Consider the following 26,533-nt stretch of genomic DNA (forward strand, 5'->3'; position numbering starts at 1 on the left):
CCCTTTGGCACAGAGGGGAAGGGAAGATGCTGCTATGCATGGAGCAGCCTCCACAAAGGAGAGCTCCCTCTGCATATAAATACTAATAATCCTGGGCTGACACCACTAGAGCCATTTGACAAGCACCCTTCTTCTTCAGATCCTATTCCCCTTCTGTGCTCAGTAATTTTTAAACTTGCCTAAATATTGAGGGGGAGTGAGGGGTGTCCCCCATTTCCCACCTGCCTCCCTCACTGCCCCTGTCCTCCTGCCAGTGCAGCCATCCCCAGCTGAAAGCCCCCCTGTGCCAAAGGACAACGTGGCTGTGGGAAAGCTGCAGATCCAATGCTGGGTGCCCATCCCTTCCATCCCACCCCAACCTGTATCCTCACTTGGCTTAGGTGTCAAGGGGCTGGGTGCAGGTGCAGGCAGGCAGGCAGGCAGTGCTGTGCTGAGGGCAGCCTGGGCATGCACACAGCCTGGCTCTGCACAGCCCTCCACCCCCTCACACCAAGGAGTGGGGGGTGAGTCCCACCGTAATCCTGCTCCCCCATCCCACGCCTTCCTTGTCCCAGCTGCAGGGCTGGTGGCTCAGGGACATCGTGTGTGGAGGGAGGCCGTTGGCTCTGCTGCTGGAGCCTAGGGGTGAAGGCAGCCAGGAGCACAGCTGAGCGGTGGAGTCTCTGGTGTCTAACAGTTTGCAAGAATAAGGGGGTGACATCAGGGAATCTCTGCTGCTTTGGGGCAGGAGATGCCAGGAGAAGGATTCTCCCTATTGGAGCTGCTGCTTCTGCATTGCACTAGCCCAGGGAGAAGGCAGGAGCCACCCTTTCCCCAGGAGAGAAGAGAAATAGCAAGTCCCTGCCGAGCAGTTTCCCTTCCTTCTTTCTTTCTGCTCTTCAGAAAAAGCTGTCATCCTGCTCTGGCTCTGTATTGCAATACCTGTAGAAAAAGTGGAGGACTGGAGGAATCCTCCTCCTTTTCCCCAAGGCTTCCCCTGTGCCTTGGGCTACCTCCTCCTGTGCCTGGCTTCCTGCCACACACTTGCCACTGCCCTTTGCGTTTAGGTGGATGCAGATTTTAGGTGGATGCAGATTTTAGGTGGCTCTAAGAGCTTGGATGATGTTTCCTTACAGTCAGCATCCAGTGACAAGACAACAAAGACTGTAAGGACATTGCTGCTGGTGTCAGAGGTGCCCAGCTGGAAAGCTTCCCAAATGGGGCACTGGGATGCTCAACCGCATCCCTACAACCAGCATACACATGAGGGTTCATGCAAGCATCGGCCCCTCTCTTTCTTTCTAAGGTTTGAGCTAAAAAAGTCTCCCCTGCTGCATACCAAAAGCTTTAGGGTTTGAGGTGATGCTTGGGAAACCCATATTAGGTTGGCAGATGCTGGTGCTACCTCAGGGCAAGTGTGCCAGGGGACGAGGCCACCCCATCATGGCATGGATGTGGCTGAGCATCCCCGTGACCAGCCTGAGCGCTCAGGGTTTTTTAGGACTTGCAGACGAGGATTCATGGGCTCCATGGCAGACAAGCCACAGGGGAAAGGATGAGTACAGGATGCTTTTCCCTATGGTCTTCCCAGGTGAAAAACTGCAACGGGCAAAAATCTCAGAGGAGATAACTCCTTTGGCTTCTGCTCCCCTGAGAGCTGCAGTGGAGGAGCTGCAAAGGAGTTACACCTGGTTGTAAGTCGAATGTGTCAATTGAAAGAGCTGCCTGGCATCTGGACTATGAAACCATAGGTGCCTGGAGGAAAAGGAGATGAGCCCTCGCCCTCTCAAAAGCTCTGTGCCAGCAGGGAGGAGGGTGTGGGAGCAGGCAGGAGTGAAAGGCTGTTTACCCAAGGGGGTAAGTGAATCCAGAATCAGCCTGAGGGTGTGGGTGGAGAGGAGGGAGTCTGACCCAGACTGGGAATGATGAGGGTTTGAGGCTGGAGGGTAGCTGAAGCACAGAGCATCCTAAATAACCAGGAGCCCATCCATGCTGATGCTGGGCTAGCAGTTCTGGGTCAGGGGCTACCCTTGTATTAAGTTTTGTGCCTTGTGCCAGCACTAGCTGCAGCCTGGCCAGTGTCTGCTCAAACTGTAGTTTGCAGTGAGTCCCCGTGTGCATCCCACATCCCAGCTGCTGGCAGCAGGGCAGAGGACCTGTTTGCAAGGATCTCCCTGCTGCTCTTCCCTGGGGAGCAGCAAATGCGGGTATTGCCCCCTCTCCCCTCTGCACACCTTGTCCCATGCCTGCCAAGTGGGCTTCTCTGTGTGCCAAGGTGGCCAAACCAGGCAGCCAAGGGAGGGCTCCTGCGCTGGGGTCGCCAGGATCCCCATGTGGGGGCAGTGGGAGGTCTGCAGCTGCAGCATCCCTTTGCAGCCCCTTGCTGGAATGGAGATCCAGGGCAATGGCTCAAGGAGAAGGGGGTGCTGCTGGCAAGGGTGGCTTCTCCCCACCCTGTAAAGCCCAGCACCTCCCTGGGGAGTATCAGCAGCAGATCAGGCTCTGCTGGGGGTCAGGGAAAACCCCAAGTGGTGGGGCTTGCTTGCCACCTTCTGCTCTGTGTGAAGGCCCTAAGAGGGCAGGGCTTAATATCTCGGGCCCCTTGGATGTTTCCCTGCATTAGCAGCTTGTTTCTGCCTGAAGCACCACACCCTGGCTGTCCCATTGCTGTCTGTCCCTCCAGGCGGGGGTATGAGCAGTCATTCCTAATGATTTAAGGCTTAGCTAATGTTATAAATATTATTTAAAAGCAAGCATCAGTTCAAGGTGTAATCCCAGACTGATGTGTAGCTAGGTGGCCTATTTGAATAAAAGAAAAGCAGAAGATTTGAACCCATGATGTGGTTATTTGGTCATGCTGGCAGGGTTTATAGAGTGAGACCTGATGTGTGCATCCATCTGGAGCCTGCAAGAGGTGATGGGTCCCACTGAGCAAAAGTTCAGCCTAGATTTTTTTCAGAGGACTAAAGCCTGGGTTTGCTTTTTGGGAGCAGAAGAGGAAAGATCTTTCAGGGGCTGAACACACCATGAGAAATGCATGTAGTGAGCCACCAGTGCAGGCTCTAAAATACTCATTACCAAGCAGGAGCCCCTTCCCTGAGCTGCAGATACTGGGGAGCTCATGGGGCTTTTAAAGCCCTGGCATGAGGGACAGAAACAGACTGCCTGGTCCTTGCCATGCCAGGAGAGAAACCCTGTGAATGTGAGTGCTGGGAGACTGAGCAGGGGCTGAGGGGTACAGTGTGAGACGTGCCCCAAAACAAATGAGTGCGAAGTACCAGGGATACAAGAGCCATGAACCTGGTGGTGTTAATAACGCTCCTATTATTATTGTTGTTGTTGTTGTTATTGCTGGCTAGGAAACAGCATGGAGTTATTGGCTGAAAGCAGCAGCAGCAGCAAGAGCAGGTGCTACGAATGATGTTCATGACATTTATTTCCCTATAGGAGTGTGTTTCAGCAAGGGGCAGCTGGGGCTGCGTAAGGCTGATGAACACCTGGTGCAGCACAGGGTGGCGTGAGCACACAGCCCTGCAGCCATGACAGCATCCTCCCTCTCCTGTGACAAAGTCCTGCTGGTTGGGAGAAGCCGACCCCAGCCTGATGGGCTATTTTTAGTTCAGTTCCTTAAAGAAATGAAGGTCATGACTGTGTGATGCTGGTTTCCTCCTTCTGGGCTGAACCCATGGGTTGTAGCCAACCACCTACAGCACACAGTGAGGGGCTTGGTGGAACACTAAGACACACCCCCCCCCCCCCAAACTTCACGAACATTAGCAGCTCTGCTGATGAGCAGTCTCTGCTCCGTGGGGCTGTGCTGTAGACAGGGGTGGAGGAGGGAGCAAGGGGGTGGAAGACACCGCAGCCTGCCTAGCCTGACACCCAGTCCTGGCCACGGTAGGAAGAGCACCCTCCTGATGCCTCCTCCCAGCAATGGGGAACACATGCTCCAGTTTGCATTTGGGATGTTTTCACTGCCCCTGTACCACCTAAGGTTTCTCCATTGTGTAAATAGGTTGAGAAATGAAGGAGGGTATGAGTTTAGGGCTATGCAATGTTCAGCTAGATGAATTATTTTGCCCCAGACAAATATTAGCAGTAGCTTTACAGTTGCGTTCTTGCTTGCTTACTCTGTCACTGCCCTGGATCATTCGTCTTGGACTCTAAACATCTTTTACTGATTACTTCCGCTATTATTTTTCCAGAAACCAAAGTAAGGCTTACATAACCATCCCTAGTTATGTAAGCCACCATTCAAGTTCTGTTTGCTGGGAAACAATATGTGTTTGTTTTTCATTGTTTGTCCTTTTCACAGGGGAAAATTTATCCTTTCTATGTGTCAATGGATTTGTCTGTCTTTTGCAGGGAAGTGGTGGACTTCTGCTGGCCTCTTGCTGCGCACTGGTTCTGCTCTCACACGCTTGCTTGCCAGCACCAGAATGTAAGGTAACTTGTCACATCTGATGTTAATGAGTGCAGAGGTACCGATTGCCATGTGCTGAGGTTAGTTGTGCTCCTGTCATTTCAAAGGTTGCTAGCTTTAAATCTTGGGATTTGATTCTCTCCTGCAACTGGTTTGGAATAACAGTTGAGATTTCTGATAGCTGGTACCCTTTCTGTGTCTTATTTCTTCTTCTCTGCAGTACAGAGTGTAGAGTAGCTGCTACAAAAACTAGAAAGAAAAATTTGGCTTGTTAACAGATATGTAAAACGCATTGGGCCAATTTGGAATGCTGTTGGTGAAGACACCGGAAATGCAAGTAACCTTGTACTGTCAGATTGTGGCTACATATTAGTCAGCAGGTCATGTGTTGTCCCCCCATCCACACATTGATTGCTTGTGCCAGCAGTTTGGGATGGCATTGAAGGCACGTTATGGTGTTAGGGACACTTCAAGGACATGTTGATGTGGGATCTGTGGCTTTTTACTTAATGTCTCAAGTGAAGGTAGTAACATAACCTAAAGCATAATGAGAAAAGCTCTGTAATGCAGATGCATATTCATCCAGTCTTAGGCCACAAACGGCTCATGGCAAGGCAAGGAAGCCAGGGTGTGGCATTGTATTCTTCCTCGAGTAGCACCCAACTTGCCTCGGTGAGATACAGATGTCACAGCATGTGAAAGCTAATCCACTTCAACAGCAATGCGACCACCTGCATCTATGGTAATCTCGGGGTGGGTTTGAGCATGCCAGTTCACAAACTGCCTTGTTCAGCAACAGGGCTACATTACCATGTTAATCCTATAGCCTGGTGGGGGGTAGTTTCCTCCCTCCTACAGTACACCTGCATATGACAGAGGCAGCAACCACCTGACTGGCTAGTAAAAGGCTTCTAAAAACTAGCTTGGCTGCTCAGGAAGTAACTTCTACAAGAATTCTTCTGAGAATAGCGGTGTCCTTCAGTACATGCTTAAATGACTGGTGACTTGCAGTTGATGGGGCTGATGATTTTGCCTTAATTTGGGCTTCTATCTCTCCAACACATGGCTGTTTGTGATACAATGGATCTTTACAGGAGCTTCACAGCATGCCTGTGAGCGTGACAGCAGCACGCCCTACCAGGGGGCTGGTTTGTTACATCTGGAAAACAGGATTACTGGGACAGAGCCATTCAGTGATGGGTGAAAGCTAGACTGGAGCAGTTATTGGACATGCCTGTACATGAAGAAAGCAGTTCAGTGCTTTGCTCTAGACTTCATGCCAATACTGACCTCTAAGCACATGTGTACACCCACAGAATTACTTCCCCCTCTTCAAAGTGTGCCGTTGCTATTCATGAAAGCATTTAAATAGTATGGCAATTGGGCAACAGGCCTAAGTTTTCAGAGGGGTTGCAAAAGCAGCACTGATACAATCTTCTTGCAATACTTCTGTCAGACCTGAACTATTAGATTGCTCACTGATATGCAGTTTTTACACTGAAGCCTAGCTCTGAGTGCATCTGGGAGCAGACCACATAGAGCTGAAGAGATACAGGCAGCCAGAGGCAACTTGCATCTACCACCTACAGTGGTAAACATGCCTGCCTTTCCCAGCTACTATACCACCCTGCCACCTTGGTTCTTCTAACTGTCAAGCAGTCACAAAATACTACTTACTAAATCCCATTAGCACTTTTGTCCTCATTATAGCAAGTGCCACACTGAACACCAGAGCGGGAATACTTGTGCACAAAGCTACAATGGAAGAATAAAGCAGTGGAGGGAGACAGCATCTAGCAGCACCCATTCTAAATGCCTGCAAGTATACTCTTGCTTAAGGTTTACTGTGCATGTAGTACTGTAGCTGCATGTTTTCAAAAACTTGCAGGTAGAAGCTCATGAAGAGCTATAAATACCAATTTTCTGTCTTCACAATAAACCCATCCCTTGTAGTACACCAGGAAACACTACTGAAGTGATTTTGGTGTACACTCATTGGAAAAGCAGTACTTCAGCTGAAGAGCATTAAGCTGTAGACCACTTTTTATTCCACCAATTGCCCATCCAACCACTGACACTTCAGTTTTGCTTATGGAAGACAAGCAGAGAAGCAAACAAAACCACAACTGGGCATAATGGCTCTCTAGAAGTTTATTTTAAGAGCTTAGTGCTTCAACTATGATTAAAATACTTATTATGCAATTTAAAAATGCTACTGACTGGGTACTAGAACTACACAAGAATACAACTTAACAGCACTACTTTCATGCACTGACAGATACTAGCTTGCTCATGCCACTGAAGTAGGATCTTTCCCGTTCACTCATCACTTCAAAATGTAGGGGTCTTCTACAGAAGTTGCATTCAGCTGATGAATGTGGCTTCAGCTCCAGACCAACATCCTTCCATGTTGCCAGCAGTTTTTCTGTTATGAACAGAAAATCTCATAAAAAATTAAGGTTTAAGACAGTGGATTGCTTTACAGAAGCAGCAGCAAAGCACCAGTGTACCTGTTCTCCTAGCAAATTAGGAGGGATAATAGAAATTCACTGTGACATCATTTACCTCAGGTCACGTGACTGGGCTGCAACTAAGTCTCAGCTATCCTCATACTACCTCCTCTGACAGGGTCAAGTAGCTACTTTCCCTGGACAGATCCATGTTTAAGACAGGTTAACAGCTTAGCCAAGAGGAGCAGATTTCAGTGGACGCCATTTGGTTTGGACAATGCATGAGCAGAGCCCCAGCAGAGGTGGCTTGGGTACAGGACTGCACTGCCCTTGTGCACTCTATTCTAGGTTGCAGTGCACTGGTCTTCCCATGTCATGCTCAAAGCACATTAAGCGCAGAAGTGGAAAGACACTATCCAGCTAGTGACATTTAAAACTTAAGTATTTCCTAGTCTCATCTTTAGTGTAACAACTGCATAGACAACCCAGTATTTTCATTGCACTGATGCAAGAATCCACTCACCAAGAAAATAACTCATCATCTGAGGGGTGTGGTGAGGTGTAGGGGCAATACGTAGCAGCTCTTCTCCACGGGGAACTGTGGGGTAGTTGATTGCTTGGACATAGATGCTGTGCTGGCTCATCAGCTTGTCACAGATCTCTGTATTTTTAGCAGCATCTGCAACCTAAAGTTCAAAGTCGTAAGTTAGAAGATAGACCAAAACATGTAAGGTGGCAAAACTGCCAGCCCAATTTGGCTAGCCACAAGAATCAAATAGGACTAGTTAGTCTTCCTTGTGCCACTACAAGTAGCACGTACATCAGAAAGAGGAGCTAAAGCTTGTGTTTTAGAGCCTCCCAGGCATAAGTACACCATTGCAGCCTAGGCAAGTAGCTCTTTATACCTGAACTTTTTTTTTACTAGCCTGTTACCAGTCTCCTTGCTTCCTGTACACTGTTGGATTGCAAGTTTCATACACTTCACTATTCTGCCTTGCAACATTTATCACACACGGAGGTCAAATTAAGCCAGACTCCTAGCACATCACTGCTGAATATTAGGACAGGTTTGAACTTATGAATGCTAACAAATACCTGGAAGTGTAATGTTATCATGGACAGAAAACAGGCACCACAGCCCTGTGTCAACAGTATCCTAAGCACTCACCCTTATTGGAATGATATGACTGGGGCAGTGCACCACAGGAAGCCCTGCATCCATCAGCATCTGTCTCATAAGCTTCACATTGCGTTGGTGCTGGCGCCTCAGAACTTGCCCCTCTGCGCTCTTCAGAGTTCGGACAGATTCTAGGGCACCAGCTAAGAGCATGGGTGGCAGGGATGTTGTGAAAATAAAGCCAGCAGCATATGAACGAACAGTGTCTATCAGAGAACTTGTACTGGAGATGTATCCTCCTACACAACCAAATGCTTTGCCTGAGGAGAACAAAAAGAAAAGGCAGCCAAGCTTATTCCTTCCACCCATCAGAATGGCTTAAAGTATTATAGCCTTTCACTTGAAGGAATGAGTTATTTTGACTACATACTTAATGTAATCATGGCGGGCAACAATTCCAGGCCACCCCCACTAATCTTGTATTTACTCAGCACATGTTACAGCTTTGTTTTTAAGCAAATCCTGCTAACATCAATCTAGTTATTAGAGCAAGGACGGTCCAAGACTTGCTCAAATACTCAAATTTTGATTTTGGGGAAGACCTTATAAGCCAAATCATCAAGTATAGATTTCAACAGTGACCCCAAGTGATCAATGCTAAGTCTTCTCAGCAGATTTAAAATAATCTGTTCCAGAGATGCTAGAAATAGCCTGTGCTCCTAAGGAGCACACAAAGTTGTTACTGTGATTGTGCAGTCAATACCAGCCCCCTTTTCCAAATGCTCAGGTACCAGAACAGAGCCACAGATACAACCAGGGTGTCTACTGAATCCTTCTGTTTCTACTAGGCTGTAACCCACCAATCTGAAAGCTATGAACTTTCCTAGTAAATTTTATTTTTGTTTTGGAAGCTGTTTAAGCAACAATTCAATTTGCAGCAGTAAACTCACTCCTAGGCCTGCATTCTACTCAGATAATAGCAGTTGCTTCAGTTCTTGCCAAATCTCTTTACATAACTCCCCATCTCAGGTTTCCAGATTACGAGCACTCCATTTCACATAAAAGAACTAAGTACTACTAAATATAGGTTACTACCCTACTAGCATTCTCACCTGAATTTATTCTTGAGTTGTATAATGTGCCACTGGAGAACTTTTTGCTAGCTTGTTTAAAGGAAAAAAACAAACAATGCTACCTTAACTGGTTTGTAAGGCAGTGTAAGCAGCTTAACACAAGCTTTCTAGACTGTGGGGCACACTTAAATCCTTTGGGCTTTTTGAAAAAATCCTAGCCCCCAACAGCCCTTAGCAAGCTCATTTGAATAGACTGATTTTGAGTTAACCCACTTAATTTGGCTGCTCATAAGCTTTGCTGCCTTAGCATCTGTAAAAGGGCCAGGCCATGCATACCAAGAGTTCCAGAGATGATGTCCATCTTGTGCATGATTCCGTCCCGGTCTCCTATACCACCACCTCGAGCTCCATACAGGCCCACAGCATGCACTTCATCCACAAAAGTGATTGCCCCATGCTCGTGGGCCGCATCACACAGCTCCTCCAGAGGACAGACTGCACCTAGGAACCAAAGTGGTGACTGGCAGTTTAAGATTCCCTGTACTCAGCTAAATACTAGAAGTACCCCAAACACTAGGCATTTCAGAAGACTATTTTCTTGTAAACCCTTATAACACTGTACACTTTTAGCCCTAAAATACAGACAATTTGAGCACTAACTGCACTGGAAGGAGAGAAAAAGGGTTTGATGTCAAACTTACCATCCATCGAGTGAACAGTTTCAAATGCAACAATTTTAGGGGTAGATGGATCAGACTTCTTCAATAGTTCTCGAAGATGGTTAACATCATTATGGCGAAATATGTGTTTTGGCACCCTACTGTTTCGGATCCCCTGGATCATAGAGGCATGGTTTCCAGAATCAGAGTAGATCTCACAGCCTAAGGAGACAGCCCAGTTACACTTTAGGTATAGAAAGCATTAACTGATTCCTAGCATTGCTTTATGTATGGGAAATGTTCAGGCAGCAAGTAATGCTTTTGATAAAAAACTGCAAGTTACAGATCATGAGCAAGAGTAGTATTTAAGGCTCATTTTAGGTGTTTAAACTAACACAACCTTGCACTTAAGGAAATACAGAAGGGTTTTTCTAAAGTCCTTAATATTTTTTTATCCAACTCTCCTAACTTCTGGAGTTAGAGAGAAGTTTACACCCACCGGTGGGAGGACACTAAATTCCTCCTTCCTCATTTTCAGGTGGAATTTAGATGCAAGAGCAGAAGACTCCACATTTTGTCCAATTTCTTCTGCAGTTCCTACCTCCTAGATATCAATCAGCCACTACTATGATTTGCACAAGTTGAACAGTTTCAATATGGCATACAAAACCAACCATACCTTGCTGATCAAGCACATTTAATCCTCACTTTGGCTAGCTGTATGTAAAATGTACTCCCAACTGCTTAGGGCAAGGTTGTGTTTTCGTGTTAAATAAGGGGTGCAGTTTGAGATCTTACCTGGCAGCATTTTTGCTAGCGTGAAGAGAGTGGAGTCATTGGCTACAAAGCAAGATGAGAACAACAGTGCTGCATCTTTTCCATGAAGATCAGCTAGTTCTTTTTCCAAATCAACATGAAATTTACTTGTTCCCGAAATATTTCTTGTGCCTCCTGCTCCAGCACCATGTTGTTTCAGTGTATCCCTACGGAGGGCCCCAAGAGAGGCATGTGCATTACTGCGTGACACACAGATCAATAAAGGATCACCGCTGAAAACATTCTAGTACATAACCTGTATTGTTCTAAAAAGGGACTGGCTGCAAAAGCAGCTGTTAGGTTTAACGTCTTTGAGCAACCTGCACAACTCAGGAATCCGATAAGCTAAGAAATCAGTCATGAAGTACAGTTTATCTGGTAACATCTGGGGGGCTTCTAAGGAGAATCCAAGGAGCAGGGTCAGTGACTGACAGGTATACTGCAGCCCTGGAGCTAAATAACAAGTTACCTACCCTAGCTCCAGAGAAGAGCATGAGCTTAATCATATACCAAGAATAATATCAGAAGCAGCTTATGTAGCACAGTATAGAAATTAATTCTTCAGAAGCCTTCCCACAAAAGCTTCTGCAGGGTACTATAGCTTGAAACTGCCTCTTAATAGGGCACTACTCACATAACTGCTCCGCACACACGAGGGTGACGACTCATCCCCAGGTAATCATTGCTGCACCAGACAGACACCTCTTTCTTGGTGATCAGAGAATCTGTATAGTCATCTGCCATGGGAAAGATCTGTGCCTTTCGGTTCACTGTTTTGAATACTCGGTAGGTGTGATCCTTCTTCTTTTCATCGATCTTTTTCTCGAAGAACTGATCATACTGGAAGGTGGATACAGCTGAAATGAGACAGAGACTTAAGCACACAGGAAAAGGTCACAAAAGACTGGGCCTGTGGGGGTTTTGTCAGACCATCTTACATTTTGGCAAGTTATCCTGAAGCAGGTGAGAGACACTTTCTGGTCTTTGCTTCAGCATAATATCCTTAAACTTTTTGAGCAAGCCGCTCTGCTCTTCTCTCTCAGTCTCAACGTTCCTCACTGTGGAAGTAGTTGGTATTTTGGCAAATTCTGTACCTACAGACATTGTAATGAATTCCGGGGAGCTTAATCAGTTTGAAACAAAATGAAGTAAGTTGAGTTCAGCAAAGCAAACATTTTAAGTAAGTCTAACTCTTCATTCTTTAGGAAGCACGTGCCTGAATCCACCTGCCCCTGTTACAATCAACTATTTTATCTGCTTACAATTTTGTACTGTACAAGACAAAAGGAAAGCCTTGCTAATCAGTGAGAATACAACATGTAATTTCGTTACCGCACAATTGGTTCATTACGACTCTGAAAACCACTCTATACAGCTACAGCATTTATTTGAAAGAGCTGGTACACATCTAACCGAAGGCAGAGTTCTAGTCAGCCACTTCCTCTTCATTCCTAGTATTTGCTCAATTAGCACAGATTTTCTTAAAACTGTGCCACAGAAAACAAACAGAAAAGTAAAATAAGCTTCCTGAGACAGATGGCAGGGCCTTACTGATACTGGTGAAAAGTTCCTTCCTTTGAAAAACAGCCCTTCTGCATCAGGACTACAAGCCAGCCAACACCCTTCAGTTCCATAAGCCAAAAAAAGCCACCAACCCCATTTGCTTGCTTTCCAGCTTGAATTTGTGCTGGTACTTGCCTAGTACCTTGACCCAGTTTCTTCCACCTCTGGATTTACCACCTTTGTCTATACCAGCACCCTGGTAAAGCTCTCTTCAGTTCTAAGCATCTGGTTTGGGTGCAAGCGTAACAGCTCGCTTCACACATTTAGAGTCATTGTATCAAAACACAGCATACAGTATTCCTGCACCAAAATCACCCAGGGAAAACACTGCACAATATTGCAGGTATGCCATTAACACCTGCATTCTCCAACAGCTTTTTATTGCAGTCCCCCACAATCCACAATCCTACCCGTACAATTTAAGCAGTGACTCTTAGACTTGGCACTCTAGAGCAAAGTCAGGACCAGAAGCTCTTGGAAGGAACAGACACTTCAGTGCACAGAATACATACCTTTCCTGTCCACCTGCATTTCCTGCACATCCTCTTGGAGTTCTAGGCTGGCTTTGCAGAAGACGTTACTGTTCTTGTGGTTCATCTGAGCTGCCAGGAATGGGCATCTGGTAGCAGAGCTCTGGCTAGCACCAGCAGGCGGGTGGCCAGCAGGTGGCTGGGTTCCATCTGTATTCTGTTGGGCATTTTTGGCCTCTGAGGTGGGGGTGGAGAAGGGAAAGAACTTCAGCTTCATCATTTTAATACACTGACTTAAGCTTTTCTATCCATCACCTTTGCAATTGATTTGGCACAAGCCATTCATAACTATTTAACTGAGCAGTCACATTTTATTTATACAAGCGCAAAATCCCAGTAACATCCGAGGGGCATCTGATTTAAGATGCTAGATGTAGCACTGTACCCTTCGAGAAAAAAAAAAAAGCTTCTTTCTCCCTCCCAAAGGGGAAGATTTTCCTTTGAGGAGCTCAGCTATTTTCAGCCACCAGTCCCTCCTCTGCTGCAAGCCTCAACTGCTTCCCCCGAGTGCCAGGGTAAGAATCCCCTGAGGAACGCTGCCGGATGGGGGTGAAGAACCGCTCGAGCGTGAGAAATCCCAGCTCCGTGATTCAGGATCACGGATCCCCAACCAGAGCTCACTGCAGGATGTCCTAACAGGCCGGTCCCTGATTTATGCCGTGCCCGTGCTTAATTACCGGTGACATTTAAAGGATTAAGCAACCCTCATCTCGAAGCTGCCTACTCCATAAGTCTCCCTCTATGACATACGATGTACGTTTCCCTAACGGCGACCAGCTCCGTCCCTAGCAAAGCTCCCCGCTGCGGCTACCGCGACCCAGCCCAGCGCCCCGCCGCCCACCCTCGGGCGAGGCCTGGCACCTGAGTCGCGGCCGCGGCTCCCCTCCGGCCGTACTCACCCCGGCGGGCGGTGGGGGTCTCCTCCTCCGCCTGCTGCCCGCGGGCGGCGGTCGTGGCCAGGGCGCGGGCGGCGGCCGGGGGGGCCGCCTCCATCATCCGGGGGCAGTGCTGGGCGTAGAGAAGCAGGGAGGGCCCGGCTTTCTGCAGGAAGGCCTGCGAGACGCGGGCCAGGAACGGGCAGCGCCGCACCACCGCCTCCATCCTCGCCGCCTGACGGGAGACCGGACGTGACGTCAGCGCCGACCACCGCGAGGAATACGGACGCAGGACCCGGGCAGCGCTCGCGCTCCGCCGCCGCCTATATAGCCCTGCCGGGCACGGCGCAGGCGCGCTGCGGCTGCCCCGCCGCCGCACTGCGCAGGCGCGGGCCGGACCGTTGGGGGCAGGAGGTGGCTGCGGGCGGGGACCGGGGGGGGTCCGTGGGTGGCTCCTGGGGATCCGGAGGGGGCCCAAGGGGCTTCTGGGGCGTCGTCGTGGGAGAGTGGAGATGGTGTGAGGGTACGGATGGAACCTGGGCGGCTCCCGGAGCGTCGTGAGGGCACGGAGGGGCCCAAGTACCTGCCGGGGGTGTGTGTGAGGGGAGAGAGTGGGGCAGCCGACCCCGGGGGGCTGTCAGGGGCGGCCCACGGCGAGGGCATGGCCTCCACGGGAAAAAGAGGCGGATAGTGGTCCTGCTCCGGGTTTCCCCTCAGCCCCAGGCTGTGCCACACTCGTTTCGCAGAAGTATTTGGGTTTCTTACCCCCAGGATGGTAGATCTGTGGGCCGGTAGTGTGCCCATTCTTTGGAAATCACGAGTTCTGAGTCAGCTGAGTGGGGAAACCCAGTGCTGCTCAGGCACACCTCATGTATTTTCTTCTTAAACACGCACCTCTGACTCCTCATGGAGTCCTTGCACAGGGGCTTGGAAAGCTGCAGGTAGTCTCACTGGTGGTGGTTGGATCCTCAATGCCTCTCGCTTTGCCTACAGCCCTATGAATCTAACAGTTTCTCTGTCGGCGATGCTCAGCTTCCACCCCTGCATTTTTGAAGCGTGGTGCCATCGCCCAGGTTTTGAAGAGAAGTAAGAGTCTTGTGAGGATGACAGCAGCAAGTAAAATTGAACCCTTCATCCTCTGGTTTGCAATGGACTTTGAAGTTTATTTATTTAAAAGAGTGTTTACAGGTGGGTAATGATAAAAGGAGCTCCCTTTATATATCTGGCCATCTGAGCTGCAGTAGTACTAATTACTGTAAGCGTATACTAACTGCTGAAGTGTGGAAAGAAGAAGAAAGATGACGATGCATTCTTTTCCTCATCTTGCGAAACAGTGATTTCACAGAAGACAGGATTCAGGCAGAGTACTGCCTCTCTCAGTCTCACATTCCTCAGCCAACCAAGAGCCCACTTGGGCACTTTGAGGCAAGAGTGGATTTTGTAATAGGTACAGAGTTTTCAGGAGAGCTTTTTTAAAGCTCGCTCTTACTTGACTTGTGTCTTGCATGTGGTCACGTTGTGTTGTTACTAGAAGGTGCTCGTAGTAGAATGATTAGCGAAATACAAAACCTGTGTAGGACTGTGGCTGCTGAAGTCAAGTTTGGATACAAAAGGCTCTTGGGAAGTATTGGTCAGTACACACATGTTGCAAATTAATCTTTAGATAACTCCTCTGCTGGAGGGCAGGGGGAAGACCAGCAGGATATTTGTCTGACCCTTCTCTCTCCATCACTGACTCACTTTGAGGATTCTGGCTGCAGTATGGAAACTGTGATCTGAGTAAGCAGACTGAGAGGAAGGCAACTTTAAACCGTAGTGAAATGGCAGACTCACTGTCAAAGCCAGCGCGTTACTATGCTCTGAAGTAGGAAATGGGGCAGAGTTCTGCCCTCTTATACTCCTCATGGGGCCCTGAAAAAACTAGATGGGGCTTTACAAGGCAGGGCGTAGGATTTGGGTTTTAGTAGGGCTAGATTTTTTTTTTAAACAGATCATTTCTTGCTTATTAGGGATTTAAGACAACATTGTTTAATAAGTCTTGATGCTTAGATCTTAAACAATTCAATTAATTATTCCAGCAATGTAATGCGGAAGTTACCATTAAGAAACAGCCTTTCATCAGTGGGCATCGTTAAACAAGATATATGCTAGTTTTAATTTGTCCTGTAAATAAATGATTAAACTAAGGCTAAGGACCCGAGCCTGTATGGCAGTTATGATAGCAAGAGTCCTGGTCATTTGGTAATACCAGGACAGCGCTTCAAATTACTCAGTTTGCTCATGAAAGTGCTCTCTTTTTTTCACAACTGGCTTTCAGTTAGTGTTGCATGCCTCAAATATTTACATTTTGCAAAATATAGTAGTTAATTAGCACTTGAAGTTTAAAGATAGCTGATCTGTATTACAGATTACTGCTATCCCTGTTCCCCTGACCATCAACTTTGACTCCCTACCCTGAAGCTTTGTATCACATCAGTTACTTTAAAAAATGAGGAAGCATCTGGACGTTCTACCATGTAGATACCTGGACAAGTGTCCTTAGAGCACAGAGTTAATGTGTCTGAACCTAAGGGATTACTTCAGTGCTCCTTGGATTAATTTCAGTTTTAACAACAGAAATCAAGTCCCATATACTTGATTTGTAGTATGTTGGTAGTATTTTTCCTTCTCCTTTTCTTCCCTTACTAATTCACTGTGGTACTTAACTCCAGAGGGACAGAGGGAATACGTGTTTTGTTGTAAGAGGCACCAGAGAAAGGTGTGGTGCAAATATGCTGGCAGAGTACTGCAACAGGCTGCAGAGCTCTTCTGTGTGGACACCTGCCACAGCAGGTTCAATCCCACAAAAATCTGATAATCCTCCTTTATCCTGATAATCTTAACAGCAGCATCTTACCATGTTGCAAGGTTGAGAAATGAAGCACACTAGTCTGCTCTGTTGCTGGAATTCAGAGACTTGTGGTTCTGTATTCAAAAGCGCATGTGAAGTCTGAAGCCCAAAGATCGTGTTTTTTACACAAACATCCTTCAAGGTTGGCAGCTGAGACTCAGCGACCTTGGCTACGATACGGAGATCTCCAAGTGGAGCAGAACTCTGGGCTTTCCCGTCAGACTTCCCTACAATCTGTGCTATTAATGAGACCCTGCAATAACACTTCTGTAGAGCTTGATTTTATGAATTTATTTAACCTTGCACATGACAGGAATTGTGCAGAGCTAAACAGCAATGGAATGACCTTAACTGGACCCTCATCTGGGAGAGCTGCTGAAGGAACGCGTCCTTGTCAGTGCGCAGAGATGGTATGAGCTCTGGGACCAACAGAGCATGGAAAAGTCAGGGGAAAAGGGTGTCTTGTCAGCTGTTCTGCCAGTTTTCTCCCTTTGGAAATACTGCCAGCGCTTGCATGTTGAAGGTGAAGTAAATACTAATAAAGCTGCTGTTAATTAAAATTTCTTAGGGCTTCAGTGGATTAATTAAATGGTATTTAAAGATGTTAATTGTGGTGATGCGTTACCATCATCCTACAGGGCCCAGGAGAAACTAGCATGAAGTGTCATGCAAATGCTGTTCACCACACTCCAGAAGGAGGACTTCACACTGCAACAAGGGACAGTACCTGAGCAGCCAACGAGGAACAGGGAGCCTGTCCTGAGAGAGAAAGGCTTGTGTAGCCTGTCTGGAGAGAGACGGCAGGTACGGCGGGCAGGGGAGAAGCAATGACTACCTGTGAATATGTAAAGTAGCATGTAATAAAGAAGGAAAATGGTTTAAGCTGAGGGGATAGCATTGGCGTGAGAACAAATTTATTCAGCTGGACGTGACAAAGTTTAGGTCAGAAGGTGGGTAGTTCCTAGCTGTAATTTTGGAGCACACTGGAGCTGGTACCTGAGGTGCTGGTACCAGATGGATTCAAAAGAGGAAGCTTGATCTGCCTGAATTAGGGAAGGGAAGGGAAGGGAAGGGAAGGGAAGGGAAGGGAAGGGAAGGGAAGGGAAGGGAAGGGAAGGGAAGGGAAGGGAAGGGAAGGGAAGGGAAGGGAAGGGAAGGGAAGGGAAGGGAAGGGAAGGGAAGGGAAGGGAAGGGAAGGGAAGGGAAGGGAAGGGAAGGGAAGGGAAGGGAAGGGAAGGGAAGGGAAGGGAAGGGAAGGGAAGGGAAGGGAAGGGAAGGGAAGGGAAGGGAAGGGAAGGGAAGGGAAGGGAAGGGAAGGGAAGGGAAGGGAAGGGAAGGGAAGGGAAGGGAAGGGAAGGGAAGGGAAGGGAAGGGAAGGGAAGGGAAGGGAAGGGAAGGGAAGGGAAGGGAAGGGAAGGGAAGGGAAGGGAAGGGAAGGGAAGGGAAGGGAAGGGAAGGGAAGGGAAGGGAAGGGAAGGGAAGGGAAGGGAAGGGAAGGGAAGGGAAGGCTCTCAGCTGTGTCTCTGCTGAGAGACTCAGCTGATTTAATTTTCTAAAGCCCATTCCATTCTGATGATTTGTCCATTTCTTTGCTAAATTAGTTGCAAGAGGGGGAAAGAAGGTTAAATTCCAGCAGTTTCAGAGGTGGATGAGAAGCCAAAGAATGTGCTTCCCATACAGAAACAGAATGGGGAAAAAACATCCTCTGCAACAGGGTCAAGTTGATTTCTGCAGATATCTGTGAAGAGTTGCTGCTGAAGATGGTCTCTTTCCACATTACTGGTTTACCATATAGGCTCAGATGTAAGTTACCTTCAATGCTTCCCTCCCATCCCTCTTCTCTCAAGCACGTTTTGCCCAGTATTCCTGGAAACAGAACTTGATTCACAGGTTTGTAGCCTTCATCCAGCCTCACATCTGTCAGCAGTTAGCTCTTTTCATGGAATTGTATGCTTTTAAGAGAGTATTTAGATACAGAAGAACAAGAGCCAAAGCCCCTGTTCACTCAGCCTGTCCAAATGAAAACATAACTGTACCATTAGCAAAATTTAATCCCTTTTGCCCACTTCTGAAGTCAGAGCTATGCATATTCCTAGTTTTTTTCCCACCCAGTCAGTGTCACAAGAGGGCAAGCTAGAAAAACAATTCCCCTTCCCCATGCACAAGCCACTGTCTATATTGAGATCTGAATTTTCCAAGGGAGTGGATGTGGTCCTGCATCTGGATTTAATCCAGACTCAAATTCCAGGCTGAGATCTGAGAACTTCCACCTCCAATCCTGAGACCAGCAGTTCTTAGAGAGAACTTAGTTTACCTTTTAAGGCAAAATTCAAGGGTTGCGATAGTAGCTGCATAGTGAAAATTCTTCCCAGGCTGAATTTCTTAGCAGATTTTCCTCATTTGGATCCAGTGTCTTCTTTACATGACAGAACAGGAAATCTAATTTCTTTGTAGGACCCTCTAATCGATAGGGAATTCAATGCAGCTGGAAGAGCTGCTGAATGCTGAGGCACGTGTGACCTCTTGCACAGTGACTGAGCAGCACCCCTGTTTCACAGATGCAGGCCAGGCAAGCTTCTTACCCCATTGCATACAAACAAGCGCCAAGTTGTTTTTCTCCCCAGTGTAATGGATATCTTTTAAAATTCATGAACTGCCAGTGGGTCCTCACAAAGGTGTTGCGTCAGGACACTGCGAGGCCCTAGGTGCTGCCCATTGATGCAGAGGAGTTCAGTCTCCTGGCAAAGTCCCATTACAGGAGCATGACTCACACTCCGTCGGGACAGCAGAAGCTGTTGCCGCCCTGATACAAGGTACCCTGCCCTTCTCCTGAGGGGCACCACTCCCACACCGGCGTTGCTGCCCATCTGATTAACACATCCAGCAGTGGTTTAGCTTAATTCCAGAATATGTCCCTGACATCCCTCCAGTTGCTTCAGATGTGGAAAATCACACAGTCTTTTCCATCTTGAATCCTTGAGTTTGCCTTGCTTTGTGCAGCACATGGCAGGCAATGATACATGAATCCTTCCAGCTACTGTGAGCTTTGCCGCACTTGCAATTTGCATTCACACCCTTGTTTGCTCCTCTCTCACACTGTTTTCATCCTTCTCTTAGAAAGAACCAGTAGACTCCAACAAGTGATTTTTAGTTAGGATTATTCCTGGGCTGTCATTTTTCTTGCACGTCTCAGCCCTCGTTTCTCTCATTAGCTACTCAGGCAGAGATGACACCTTCTATGTCCAGTTTAGAAGCTGAACCCTCTATGTAGTCAGCAGAGAGCAGAAGTACCTTAGAAAAAGTGAACCTGAGAGCTTCCTGTATGAAGGTGTGAGAAGGTAGGGAAAGGATTTAGCTCTGAAGTTGTAGCTCTTTATAGCTCTCTGTAACTGGAGTTTCCAGAAAGGAATTAAGTAGATAGCCTGCTCTTCTCTATATAGGAAGGACAGCTGACAAAGGAGAGAAAGAAGTGGGTGGCTCTTTGTCTGAACTTAAACACTCCAGACACTCAAGTCATTAAAGCACCTTTGCTACACCAGGTAGCTCTAGTGAGCTCATATCTGCATTAGTGTGGCCATTGGCAGGAATGTGGAAGTCAAAGCAGAGGCAAGATTGTAAAAGTCCTTGAAAAGAAGAAATCAACCCACAGCAGTGAAAAATGTTGTGCTGTGGAGCCTATGGGCAATGTCAATCCTAGGACCGTTCTGTCAAGCAGAAGGTTGCTAGAAATCAAGAGCATACCTTGTTCTCTCCATCTCATCCTGTAAAAATGTACTGGTTTTCTCTGAGATAGAGTTAATTTTCTTCATAGCAGCTTGTATAGGACTGTGTTTTGGATTTTTGATGAAAATAGCGTTGATAACACAGGCATGTTTTAGTCATTGCTGAACAGTTCTTGTATAGCATCAAGGGCTTTTCTGTTTCTCACACTGCCCTGCCAGCAAGTAGGCTGGTGGTGCATGAGAAGTTGGGAGGGTACAACCCCAGTGGACCAAAGGGATATCCCACACTGTATGACATCAAGCTCACAATAAAACTAGGGAGGGTGGAGGTTGGCTGGGGCTGCCGTTGCTCAGGGACCAGCTAGGCATTGGTCAATTGGTGGTGAGCAATCGTTTTCTTTTGCGTCACTTGTTTTTCTTCGTTTTGGTGGGGTTTTTCCCTCACCTTGTTGGTTTTTTCCCCTCTTTTTTAATTATTAAACTGTCTTTATCTCAACCCCTAAGTTTTTGCACTTCAACCGTTCTGCTTCTCTTCCTCCATCCTACTGGGGGGGAGTGAGCAAGTGGCTGTGTGGGGATTAGCTGCCTACTGGGGTTAAACCATGACAAAATACCATCTCTCTGACTTGTACAGCTGTCCGTGGGCCTGCTAAGGCAGTAGCGTATTCAAGTGCCCTCACTCCTCCCCAGTCATGCCAGGCTGACTTTGACGTGGTTAGTTAAATCCTTCGTATAAGTTGACATAGTTTTGTTTGTCAAAATGGAGATTCCCTGACCAAACAGGTTTTTAAACAGTACTATTTCCTGCAGATGTATGTGCTACCTTTCTTTTCCAAGGTGTAGTAATACAAATAAGATTGCCTTTTCAGCCTGGAAATAGGGATGAAGGCATCCTGTGAAGTCCTAATAGTCTCTGATCTCTTTTGGGTGGGTGAAAATGATGGGATTTCAAAAGGCTGTTACCTTAAAATGTCTATTGTAGGTACAAGTACACCTACAAGCAAGGCTAGTTGTTATGGTTTGTTTCAGCAAAGGCTTATTCTTCTCTTGTGCATCTGTATTTTAATTTCTTCTGCAAGGATCGATATTCCAGTGAAGGAAGGAGAAGCATTTCAGAATGAAATACATGCTGATGACATGAGAAGGTGGGGGAAAATCCCCCTACTGACTAGACCCAAGCTGGGAATTCCTGTGTGGGTGTTATCCCATGAACAAGTGAGGCAACAGGACTCTTCTGTTTCCCAAGTGGCTTTTCTTCTTAGCCAGCTATTCCATAGCATTAGATATTGCTGATCTTGAGACTGTCTTGGAGAAAGCAAGCAATAAATAGAGGGAAGCGATTTTGATCTTTTATTGTTTCCATCAGGGAAACTTTATAGTTAAAGAACTAGTTGCTATAGTTAATGTTAGTTGCTATAGTTGTGTAATCAATTCGAATTAGCTCCTTGAAAGAAATAATCTGAAGGGCTGAGAGGGAAGTGGCCAAGCAGTAGAGCAGAAGGATGCTTCGCATCTATGTGTAGACATTCCAGACATGAAAATAGCATGAAAATGTGTGGTAACAGGGGTATGAACCGCCACAGGCCCAAGCCCACTCCTGTGAGTGGGAGGAAAGTCTGTGTAATGTCATAGCCTCTGCCACAGCAGAAAGCTGGAAGGATGAGCTCCAGCCTTCTTGGTGTCCAGCTCCTTCCTCTGCAAATCTTTCCATCTCCCAGTGTAAGTGTTGGTGTGTTCTGCCCAGCAGTTTGCTGTGCTATTTTGCAATTGCTCTTGTTGCCTAACCTTTGAGGTGCAAGATGTATTACTCCTCCTCATGGTCTAAAGATTATAGATAAAGTTAAAGGGTGATGATAAGGTATTAAAATGAGAAGAGTGTCAGCAATAGGGAGGAAGGGGCCAGTGCTGCAATATTAAGGGAGGAAATTAGCACATCATATCTCCAAATCTGAACATGGGAGCTGCAGACCAGAGAATTTCTCTGATGTGTTAAGGTTATTGGAGTATATGAAGCTTCCATTCCTTGTTTGCCTTTGTACTGAACTCTTCAAAAAGCTGGCAAGTGCTCTGTTTGCACTGTTTTACAAACAGCCTAAGTCATGCAAAGCTACTTTCAAGGCTCCTGGGCCACTCTGCCTGCCAAGCAGCACAGGTGGTACCAGGAGTACAAGTGAGGACCAGCCAGGAGAGCTGGGATGGGAAGTTTCTTGGGGTACTGTGACCCCGCTGGCAGCCTTTTCTGCACATAGTTTATTTGACCTGATGGTTCTGCAGCTGCTTTGAACACCATTCCAGCTGAGATCTACAGGGCTAGAGGACTCAAAGGAGCGAGTAGTCTCTGACTTGGTGTGCTGAGCAAACCTAATCTTGTCAGGTGTTGGCTTGGGGTGGTGGTAGTGGTTTGAAAATGTGTTGCTCTTGTAACTCCAGGAGACATGGTGAATGACCTGCAATCTCTAATGTTGTCTTTTCAGGAATCCACTTAATCAGGTGAGATGCACATGCTTTCTCTTGGAAATGCATGTTGTCCCAACCCTGGGCGAAGAAGATTAAAGCTGATTCTAGGAAATGTCATAGAAAGAGATTGAAGTGCAAACACAAAAAAAGTTGAGAGGGGTCAGCTGAGAAATTAAGACTGAAATGGCAAAAATACAAACCCAAGGTTAAGTCATGCTCTTTACTTCTATGCCCAGTTTCTCATGTCGAATTGATTGTAAGAGCAAACCAAGCGAGAGTAGAGGGTTATTGCCAGCTTAGCATTAGTGATGGATTATGTGATTGACCTGTGTGCTGTGGTTTTATATAAAGCTCTGCTAATCTTATGGAGCTTTTATATACATTAGAAGTCTCTTCAGACTTGCAATTTGTGTCACTTTGCCCAAGAATTCCTGCAGCCATCCCACAAGCTCCTAGGAGAACTAGAGTGTAGTTGTGATGGTTTGGGTTTAAGTACTTTCAGTCTTGATTTTTAAAGACTTCTAGTCTTGACAAGTCTCCACTTCAAAGTTTAACTCGAAAAAGCAATTCAGAGTTCATGTTCTCAAAAAGTTGCATCTTGTTTCCAGTGTGAAATATGATGGTGTGTTATTTTTAAAAAAAATAAAAATCAGTATTAGGACAGGAGACCTCTCCTGAGAAACCTCCTCTTCACACTGATAAGGGATGATTGATGTCATAGGGAGAAAGTATGGAGACATGTGAGAATGTGGTGTGGAGGGGTGGTGGCTTTACATGGAGAGGTCATTTGGGGTGAAGGGTAACTGATTCTCTCCAGCTATCAGTAGCATCAGCAAACTTTCAGATTAACTCCACTGCACAAGGCTATTGCTGGGATGCTTGGGTTTCGGCAGCGGCTGAACCGTTTCCCCAAAAGCCCTGATGACAGTTTTGTATTTCTGTTGTTTGGCACTTTGAAGTCTGCAAATACAGCAGAGCTGGCATGTATTATTTCAGTGTTTAACAAGTAGAGAGGTGGTTAGGTTGCCTTGCAACGTTTTCCCCCAGCCCATTCACTATTTAAAGGTTAATTCTTCTGCCTCTGGTGCAGTGTGCTGAGCAGTCTCTGTGTCAGGGTGGGTGTAAGGTAGGGCTTTTTTGCCAAGCTGCTTTTTGTGAGACAAGGATGTCTTGGAAGAAGCAGTTTTAGGGAGAGATGTCATGCTGGGCAACACACACTTACTAGGCCAGACTCTAAGATATGAAGCAGACATTCATCCTGTCCAACCTGCAGCAGGAATGAGACCCTGTAGTACCTTGGAGGGAGGCAGCCACCACTTCAGCCACAGGAGCCAACAACTCTAATGTGCGAAGGTGTGCCAGCCCTCTGGATCTCTGTGCTATATCCAGAAGGGTTTTCAGGGCTTGCATAGTGCCTGGTCTTGCACTTTGGCTGGAGGAGGGAGAGAAGAAACTGGTGCTTGGCACAGCAAACAAACGTGCTGCTCTTCTATGGGTGATTCAAGACGGCAAGCTCTGGGTTCCCTTGTGAGCCTGTGGGACCACGGATTGCTCCATGCTACCTGTGCTCTCTGTACCACTGTCTCAGAAAGGTGATAACCTTTGCTATGTTTCAGCTTGGTTCCCAAAACTGCATGTCTCCTCCAAAGCAAAAACCCTGTCAAGATGTATTTACCATGAAGGACGATGAGATTTTGAGCAAATAGTTGAGATTTAAAGCTCCAATTACAAGAGCAAATAAACTAAAACTGCTTCCTAAGCTTGTGTTTTAATTGGAAGAAGTGATTTCCGTACATTCTTCCGAGTCCTTGCACTGTCTCTGGGGCCTGATAGCCAGTGACCTAGTTTTCGTGGAGTGATCTCGTGGCAGTGCAGTCAGTCCCTCACCCAGCTGCACTTGGGTGAGGCAGAACAGTAGATGTGTATGGTGATGGTGTGTCTGCCTGGAGTTTGATTGCTCTGCTATTCAAAGTTTCCTGGGGTAGAAATACCGTTTTATGTTTAGTTGGCAGCTTTTCTCCTTGCTACTTGTTCTGGTTTAATTGCATGGAGTCATGTCTGTTCCCTGGTGCTGTCAGTGTTGCTGAATACAATGCCTTTGGGGGTGGTAGTGAGCACAAGTGACACATTAATAAGGGTCCCTGGAGACATGGCTTTAGTACTAAGCTGCCCCCATCTCCCAACAATTGTCAGTTTAGGGCTTATTAGTCACACATCCCTCCTTTGAAACAACTATTTTTAATGCTTCTGCTCTGTGCTGAGTCCTCAGAAGCCCTGTTAGGTTTTGCTGTCTTTACTGATGGTGGCTGCTTTTTAATTGCTCAGGTAGCAGAAGCAGGACTTGAAAACTCAATCAACATTATCTCAGCTTGTGTCCCTGTCATCAGTGGATTTAAGCAGATCAAGACGCTCATAGGGATCATATGTAGATGCAAAACACAGCTAGCTGTAGTGGCTGGGGCAGATGACATACATCTAGACTGTTCTGCCAGGTGTCAGCCATCCATGCCCTTGCCATCAGCCAGCTACTGCCACCCCACCGCCAGATGGGCTCTCCACTGTCATGGTCAGGGACAGGTTTTTCTGCCAAATGAACAACCTAGCCCTGCCAGCACACAGCCTCTCCTAACTTCAGCTGCAGTGTGCAGGCCCTTTTCTCCACTGGCCTTGATGCCCCTTTGCAGCACCCATTTCTCAGGGCTGTGACTGCCAGCCCAGCATGTTAATTTAACCCTCTGTGCAAGCTGAGGCAGTGCACATGGAGAAGCTGATATCTCTTACCTTCTTCCAGAGGAGCTGGGGAGAAGTGACTTGGGATAGCACACACCAGCACAGAGGGGTGTGGAGAAGAGCAGGATTGTGAATGAAGCACAGTGCAGGGAGCTGGGGCAGGATTTGGTACGGCTCCTCTGCTGGAGCCTCGCGTCTTCCTGCCCCTGGGCTGTTTTTGATGCTGTTTCTCTTCTGTTTCGTGGTTTATGTCAGTGTGGTTTGGGCAGTGGCTAGTGAACAGGCTCTGGGCTGCTGTCACTTCCTTGAGGGAGATGGGGAGAGCCTGGTGCGTTTGTTGGCTAAAAGCTTGGCAGAGAGCAGGCTGGGCAAAGCAGCTGCTGCTTCCAGACAGGATTTTGTCCCCAAACCTCTGAGGGCTAGGATGGGGACTGGCATTACCCCTGGCCTGCTTCTGGGCTTAATGAGCTACCTTATCTGTCATGTTCCTCATGGCAGATGGGGTCTCTTCAGGATTAATTAGGGATCATAACTGTGACCTAGTTACCAGACTTGCACTATTGTTACTGGAGGTCTCTGAGCCATCAGGTTGTTTGAGAGAGCTGCTTACCCTTGTCTGCTCTGGTTACTCGCTCTGTATGTCCCTCTGGGACTGACTCTGAGCCCCAGGCAGGATCATGTTACATTCATTTTTGCCTTACCCTTGGGTAGGTAGCTAGCTGCTTCCTGCTTGCAGTACACCAGTCAGTGTGGAGATTAGATATGCTGGCCTACATCTTTCACAGTGTTGTCTCCCATTTGGGAGAGGCTCTGAAAATGAGGAGAGTTCAACTGCAAGATTAGAGAGGATGGTGCTGGAGACAACATCTTCAGACAGTCCAGTTCCGTGCTGCCATGCCTTAAACCATACTGATGCTGAAGGGATATCCCAGGGTCTCTTTTCTCGCAGCCACTCGAATCCTTCTCATTTCCAGCTTGTACTTTATTGTAGCAAGCCTTTAGGAATGCTCCCCATAAAGAAGCAGAAATGACTAGAGCTTGAGGCGTAAATTGAGTTCGACTCAGTCACATATTCCTGTGGTCTGCTACAGCCAGATCCTTCCTTCAGCTGGGGAGGGATTGCACCACAGGGATCACAGTGGAGACTTGTCCACATCTTCCTGCTCTCTCCTTCCCTCCCATTGCTGCTTGTTTGATGAGAGCTCGGCTTGCCTGGTGAATTGAATCTCACACAGACAGGCCATTGCAC

General features: G+C 47.1%; 1 protein-coding gene across 2 annotated transcripts; it reads right to left on the bottom strand.

Annotated features, from left to right (window-relative positions):
• Positions 1-6,627: 6,627 nt before the first annotated feature.
• Positions 6,628-13,711, bottom strand: ALAS1 (5'-aminolevulinate synthase 1). 2 transcript variants are annotated; one of them, XM_086469945.1, is made up of 10 exons: positions 13,510-13,711; positions 12,593-12,787; positions 11,456-11,611; positions 11,152-11,374; positions 10,500-10,684; positions 9,744-9,923; positions 9,379-9,543; positions 8,021-8,289; positions 7,376-7,538; positions 6,628-6,827 (listed from the first exon to the last, which is right to left on the bottom strand). In XM_086469945.1, the coding sequence occupies exons 1-10, from the start codon at positions 13,709-13,711 to the stop codon at positions 6,667-6,669; spliced, it is 1,899 nt and encodes a 632-aa protein (XP_086326071.1). In that variant the 3' UTR covers positions 6,628-6,666. The 2 variants fall into 2 exon arrangements, with proteins under 2 accessions (XP_086326071.1, XP_086326070.1); XM_086469944.1 differs by having other exon boundaries at positions 11,456-11,605; positions 13,465-13,711.
• Positions 13,712-26,533: the final 12,822 nt, after the last annotated feature.

The sequence above is a fragment of the Leptosomus discolor genome, chromosome 9 (assembly GCF_034619465.1).
Source record: "Leptosomus discolor isolate bLepDis1 chromosome 9, bLepDis1.hap2, whole genome shotgun sequence".
NCBI classification, from domain to species: domain Eukaryota; kingdom Metazoa; phylum Chordata; class Aves; order Leptosomiformes; family Leptosomidae; genus Leptosomus; species Leptosomus discolor.